This window comes from Pelodiscus sinensis, unplaced genomic scaffold (genome assembly GCF_049634645.1).
Source record: "Pelodiscus sinensis isolate JC-2024 unplaced genomic scaffold, ASM4963464v1 ctg34, whole genome shotgun sequence".
NCBI lineage: Eukaryota > Metazoa > Chordata > Testudines > Trionychidae > Pelodiscus > Pelodiscus sinensis.
In genome coordinates, this window is record NW_027465849.1 from 4931763 (window position 1) to 4938572 (window position 6810).

Here is a 6810-nt window from a genome sequence, read left to right on the forward strand (position 1 = left end):
GTAGGACAGAAATAGGCAGCTGACAGGGAACAATTCCGGGTGGAACGAGAGGAAAATCTCAGCATCAGGGAGAGATTCTGATCTCAGTTCACATGTTTAAACCAGGTGCAAATCCTTTGATGCTGACATGTAGTTATAACAGATGGGGGGGGGGGGTGAATGTAAACTTGGACCCATTTATTTTTCCATTGACTTTTTGCTGCTAAACATCGAGCGGGTTAAATCCCAGTTTGGATAATGCATCCCTACAATTTTCCCCTTTGCTGCTGAAATGGGAATCAGTCCTCACTCCCCACTTTAAGGGGAAGTATGGCCCAGTGGTTAGCACCCCAACCTGCTCTCAGGAAATCTGGGTTGAACTCCCTGCACCTCCTGCGTGAGCTCAAGCAGGTCACTGCTGCACTGTGCCTCGGTTTCCCCATTTGTACATAGGGAGGGTAGCACTGCTCTACTTTGGGAGGATACGTGAGGCCCTTGGACAATGGGGCCCACCCCACAGTAAGGCCAATTAAGCTGTTGTGTGCTGTTAAAAACAGCCACTGCGGTCCACCCCAGAAGCAGCTGCATTTCAGTGACTTAAACTGTCAGTGCTTCAGAGGGTGGGGAGAGGCACGAAGTATGGAAACAGCGACAGCTCCTAGACAGGGGGTTGGCGGGGAGCATATGATTAAGGGGAACGCAGTGCAGGGGCGGAAAAGAGACGCATCCGAGCTCTGGCGATATGTTATTATAGAACTTTATTATCGTTTCTATTGAGCTTTAGAAAACATGGTAGGCGTCAGTGATACAGACAGCTGGTATGCTCCATTGGGCAATCCCCCAACTGTAAGGGCATCCCTCCTGCCTTCTGAAATGCCACCATGGAGTGGGGCAGCCCCTGATTTGCATGTGCTCCCACTAGGGAGCGGTCTCACCAGATGCCCTTGGGCATGGGACACTCGGATCCCCTGGTGGTCTGCAGGGATTAAACCCAGCTCCTCTGGACCTAAAAAGCACAAGCCTCTACTGCAGCAGCCTGATACATCGCTATGCACAGCCTAGCCACTAAAGGAACACAGCCAGGGGGTTACTGTGGGTCTGCCTCAGGCAGAGATTTTCCACCTGCCCCCTGGCCCATGCCCAGCCGGTTCAGGGCGTGGGCGGGACATCACACGCAGGGAAGAGCCTGGCCTGGTCGGCTCTCGGAAAAATTCCAGGCAGAGGGAGTCGGAAGCAGGGCAGATTGGAAATTAAAATCTGCTGGAGCGTAGGGGAGAAACGGCTCCCCGGATTATTGCGCTTGGCTTTATTTCTGCTCCGCTCCGGAGCGGGGAGACCCTGGGTGCCCCGAGGGGGATAAATTAAGTGCAGGGCGCATGGCAGCAGTTCGAAGGGAGCAAACACACTGCAAATGTGGAAGCCGTTTCATGCCCCCTCCCCGAGTGCGCAGAGGGGCGGGGCTGGGCACCCCGGGGTGCAGGGGACGTCGGGGCTTCCCAATGGAAATCAAACAGCAGAGAGACGGGCTGGTTGCAGTTGGAGCGCAGAGGCCCAGGTCGCAGCATGGAGCCCAGAGGGGCCAGGGCGTGCCCCGGGCCGCCGGTCCCGGCTGGCGCTCAGGCCTTAGGAGTACATGGTGAGTTGCAGCCACTGCGGGGGAGGGGATGAGAGGTCAGGAGAGAGAGCAGAGCAGGGAAATACAAATACAGACCGCTCCGAGTTAGCTATGGGGGTGGGAGGGGCATTCCCCACGGATCCAGTAGCATGTGTGGGGAGAGGGCGTTCCCCATGGACCCCAATAGGGTGGGATAGCAGGGCTGGGGAGGGCCACCCCATGGGGTACGTGCGCCCGCATCCCTGGACGGGTAGCTGGCGGCTTGGCTGGGGCTGTGGCCGCCCATCCCGCTGCTGGGAAGGTCCCGGCCAGCCTCGTGGACTGGGGGGGTCTGCGGAAGCCGGGCTGGACCCGCTGGCCCAGGAGGGCGCAGCCAGCCCTGCCAGGAGGCTACAGCAGGGAGAACCCAGTCGGGGTCCCGTGCTAGAGAGCATGAAGGGAGCCAGCCTCACTCACCTCCTGGATGTTCACCCGGATCTGCCCGTTTCCGTCCTTATCCAGGGACTTGAAGGCACCTGCGGGAGAAGTGCGGCCTCGTGGTTAACACTGGGCTGGGACTCAGGAGATCTCGGCCAGCCCGTGAGCCCCCCAGAGAGGGGTGATAATCCTGCCTCTCCCCGCCCCACCCTTGTCACTCTGGACTGTCTAGATTTGGGACAGGGACTCTCCGTGTGTGTATCTTGGCACAACGGGAGCCTCCTCAGTCACTACCCCTGATCCTGGAGAGAGAACCCAGGAGTCCTGGCACCCAGGCCCCTCCCCTCCACGCCTTAACCACTAGATCCCACTCCCCTCCCTCTGACAGAAATCTGTTTCTCCAGATGCCAGGGTGGAAGGGTCCGCATGAGAGAGAAACCAGCTCAGGGGAACATCGTCCACAATTGCTGTTGGTGTTTTGCATTAGGATACGGGTCAGGTGCTGTACACTTTAGAGCTGTTAGGTGCATTACGGTAGCACTTAGGCGCCCAAATTATGGACCAGGTGCCTACTGTGCCAGGCACTGAACACTTTAGAGCTGTTAGGTGTATTACGGTAGCAGGTAGGTGTCTCCACTGTGCCAGGCACTGAACACTTTAGAGCTGTTAGGTGTATTACGGTAGCAGGTAGGTGTCTCCACTGTGCCAGGCACTGAACACTTTAGAGCTGTTAGGTGTATTACGGTAGCAGGTAGGTGTCTCCACTGTGCCAGGCACTGAACACTTTAGAGCTGTTAGGTGTATTACGGTAGCAGGTAGGTGTCTCCACTGTGCCAGGCACTGAACACTTTAGAGCTGTTAGGTGTATTACGGTAGCAGGTAGGTGTCTCCACTGTGCCAGGCACTGAACACTTTAGAGCTGTTAGGTGTATTACGGTAGCAGGTAGGTGTCTTCACTATGCCAGGCACTGTACAAATATGGAGCAAAAGCCAGATGGGAGGGGCCCAGCTCACACTAGCAGGGTGGGGGGCAGATGAGGGGGGGGGGGGCAGAGGACCCCAGAACCCCTCATTCCCAGGACCGACCCACAGGCCACTTACGAAACATGGCGTCCAGGCGAACCAGGCAGCTGATGAAGTTGTCGAAGTCCATGTTGCCGTTCTCGTCCGAGTACCTGCGCACGATCATCTGGTAGAGCTGCTCGTTCAGCCGGAAGCCTGGGGGCGGGAGCAGGGGGGGGAGACTGTTACTCCCTGTCGACCCGAGACACCCTGGATCCCCCCCGGGCAATCCCACCCCCTGCAGCTCCTTACCCGCTGCCTCGAAGGCACCAGGCAGCTCGCTGCTCCCGATGGTGCCGGACCGGTCCGTGTCATACTGCTTGTAGATACACTGCGGAGGGTGGGGGGAGAGGGGGAGCTGGTTATGGGACAGAGAATACCCCCCCCCATCGCAAACACCGCCGCAGACTGAGGCTGGGCAGGGAGGGGCGCTACAAGCAGAGACGGCAGATACAGGTGAGGGAGGAAGGGACAGAACTTGAGAGATTCCCCCCCCCCCAAGAACTGCACAGCAGGGGAGGGAAATAAGAGAGTGACACCCCCTCCCCCGAAATAGCAGCTCCTCCCTAGAACACTGGGATGGCTGGAGCAGGTGGCAGATGGGAGGGGGGGGCGGGAGAGGGGGACACCACAGGCAAAGCAGCCCCTTAACTCTGCCCCCAAGGAGGGGACTGTTAAAATCCCAGCTGCCATTCCCGAGACCCACAGTTGCCTCCCTGCTGGACCACCCCCGCCCACCCCCGTTCCTCTGGCAGGGCAATGATGGAGCGGTGCTGGGAATTCTGGGTACCCAGAAGGCAATGCAGCCGCAACACCCTTTCCCCCCTAGGCAGGGCTGACATGGACACACGTCAATTCCAGCCGGGGAGGCTCCTCAGAGGCCAGCACTCTGGAAAAGGCCCCTCAGCCTGGGGGCCCCAAGGCCTCACCTCCCCCCGTCCCCAGAGGGGCACGAGCCATGAGCAATAGCCCCCCCCATCTCTCTACCTGCCACTTCTTGACGTTCCCCCACAGATACTTGAACTCGTCAAAGCCCAGCTTGCCCGTCGTGTCGCTCTGAAACGCCGTCAAGGAACAAAGACGCTGCCCAAAGCCACCCGGGCCTCCGAGGGGGCCCCGAGATCCGCACCTGCGCAAAGGATCTCCCAGCACTGGGGTGTGGCTGCAGCACACCACGCTGTGGCTATTCTCTGCCCCTAGGGCCAGATTGGGGGCATGGCCAAGGTGCACCGGGCTGTGGCTATTCTCTGCCCCTAGGGCCAGAGGGGGCAGACTGGGGACCTGGCCAGGGTGCGCTGTGCTGCGTCTGTTCTCTGCCCCCCAGGGCCCAGAGGGGGCGAAGTGGGAGTTAAGGCAGCCTGGACAGCCCACAGCAGCAGGGCAGGGCCTAGAACGCAGGGAGATGGCCCATCCCTACCCCAAGCCCAGAGGGTGCAGGAGTTGTCCATCAGGCCCTGGCCTCCGTAAAGGCTCCAGGGCTCAGACATCCGTTTGGGACAAGGATACGTCCATGACGGCCACCATGCTGCGACAGGTGTCAATCCCGAACCCGTCCGTCTTCAGGTCGGGATCTGGAAGGCAAGAAAGCACGTCTGGACGATTTCAGAGGACAGGGGAGGGGTAAATAAGCCCAGAGCCGGGAGGACCCACTCCTGCTCTGGACGGCCACGACACGACCGCACCTGGAGTGCGGGGTCCAACGCCAGGAATGTCAGTGCCATGGCGATACCTAAAGCTCCGCGTCATCTCCCGTCGCACAGAGAGGGAAGCCAGGTAAGGGCTGGATACAGGAATCCTGGCCGGCATTATACAGGCCAGGCGAGGTGACTACAGAAGTCTCATCCACTTTAAGGGAGAAGGCTTGCCAAAGCAAAGCATGAACAGCCACTTGCCTAAGGTCACACTCCGAGCCAGCTGGGAATGAAACCCGGGACCCCTGGTATTTTTGGGACCCTCTGCAGCAGCAGGACGAACCGTTACCAAGTGCTACAAGAAGCACTGCTCGGGGAGGTCAGGTCCGGCCGGCACGGGCCTTTCAACCCCGCTGTAAATGCACCGAGCGATGGATTTACACGGGCCACGGGGCCCCACTTACGTCTGGTCACCACCTTGTTGAGAATGTTCATCAGCTCCGAAGCGCTCACCTCCATATCCTGCCGCAAAGCACAGAGACACGGGGACGTCACACCGGGCCGGAGGAACTCTCGCCTTGCCTGGCCTCCCTGGGCCAGCTCACCCCACGGGGAGCCACTCCCAGGCTGCCATGGGATGGAGGCGGCTGACTACTTGCACCCCACAGAGTCCTATGTTGCAAAGGAATCCAGGCAGGACTATCTACAAGGAGGAAGTTGGGGAGGGAGGGGAGCCCACAGCATGACCAGACGACTTTAATTCCTGGGTCTGATTTGCAAATGGGGCTGTGAATTGGCTGGGGGGTGATGCAGCTCCCCCCTTGCCCATCAGACCCCCCCCCTCCTCAAATCAAGTCTCAGGTTCGGAGCCTCCCTAACATAAAAACCAGAGGATTTCAGTGAAAAACGTGGCCCAGGGCTAGGCCAGGAACTTTCCCGACTGATGCTAAGACCGAGGACGGCAAAACCCTTACGTCTCCCGCCAGCTGTGTGAAGAGGCGCCGCTACGTCCCTCCCCTACCCCCAGGGGAAGCCCTGGGACCCAAAAGGGATTTTAAATGTTTAAGCATCTGAATTGGAGACATGGTCGAAGAAGAAACACCCGGGCAGCCTGGGCGCAGGGAACCCAGCTCTTCTTTGGGTGGACAAGTAAAGGAGACTCCAGTCTCCCTGCAAGGTGGGCTGGGATATTTCATAAGCAGGTCGGGGTGGGTCTGTGGCACAGTAGATGCCCCCGGCCTCTGAGTTAAATAGGGCGCTGGATACTGACAACCCCCAAAGGGCCAGACACTCAGACGATGTAAATCAGGAATGAAACAGGCTTCCGGTGGGGTAAATGGGTGTCACTCCTCTGGTGTTAGATCCCTAGCTGGTGTAAATGGGTGTCACTCCTCTGCTGTCACATCCCCAGCTGATTTAAATGAGTGTCACTCCACTGGTGTTAGATCCCTAGCTGGTGTAAATGGGTGTCACTCCTCTGCTGTCACATCCCCAGCTGGTGTAAATGGGTGTCACTCCACTGGTGTTAGATCCCTAGCTGGTGTAAATGGGTGTCACTCCTCTGCTGTCACATCCCCAGCTGGTGTAAATGGGTGTCACTCCTCTGCTGTCACATCCCCAGCTAGTATAAATGGGTGTCATTTCACTAGCGTCAAATGAAGCCAGTGGAGTGACACCCATTTATACCAAATGGGGATCTGACACCAAAGGAGTGACACCCATTGCTCCAGCTGGTGTAAATGGGTGTCATTTCATTAGCGTCAATGGGATCATTACTCCATTGGAGCCACTTTACACTACCAGAGAGACCATCTGAATTCAGAAAAGCCGCTTTCCCCTCCCTTTCCAGGAAGTGCAGTTTTATTTACAGGGCACAATCCCATTCTCCTGTCATCCACAGAGTCCCCCAGGACAAACAGGTGATTTAGCTGGGTTGATTGAGTTGGGGTTGGTCCTGCCTTGGGCAGGGGGCTGGACTTGATGACCTCCTGAGGTCTCTTCCAGCCCTAGGATTCTATGAACAGAGCAAAGAAGAACAAAGAATTTCTAGTGTACAACACGATGTTCTCGGGCTGCCCGTGTGCTGCATAAAGAAGCAGCTAAGGC

At 57.9% G+C, this 6810-nt stretch overlaps 1 protein-coding gene across 1 annotated transcript; it reads right to left on the reverse strand.

Moving 5' to 3' along the window:
- Positions 1 to 722: 722 nt before the first annotated feature.
- Positions 723 to 5707, reverse strand: CAPNS1 (calpain small subunit 1). The gene is made up of 8 exons (XM_075915339.1): positions 5679 to 5707; positions 5169 to 5226; positions 4580 to 4644; positions 4061 to 4129; positions 3326 to 3404; positions 3113 to 3229; positions 2051 to 2109; positions 723 to 1629 (listed from the first exon to the last, which is right to left on the reverse strand). The coding sequence occupies exons 2-8, from the start codon at positions 5221 to 5223 to the stop codon at positions 1603 to 1605; spliced, it is 471 nt and encodes a 156-aa protein (XP_075771454.1). The 5' UTR covers positions 5224 to 5226; positions 5679 to 5707; the 3' UTR covers positions 723 to 1602.
- Between the last annotated feature and the right edge of the window lie 1103 nt (positions 5708 to 6810).

Bases quoted from the DNA above. Each gene is read 5' to 3' on its own strand.
- CAPNS1 (XM_075915339.1), bottom strand. From the start codon at position 5,223: ATGGAGGTGAGCGCTTCGGAGCTGATGAACATTCTCAACAAGGTGGTG. The intron at 4,645-5,168 runs GTAAGTGGGGCC...CTTGCCTTCCAG, and splicing joins CAACAAGGTGGTGACCAGAC to ATCCCGACCTGAAGACGGAC. The intron at 3,405-4,060 runs GTAGAGAGATGG...CACCCTCCGCAG, and splicing joins GGAACGTCAAGAAGTGGCAG to TGTATCTACAAGCAGTATGA.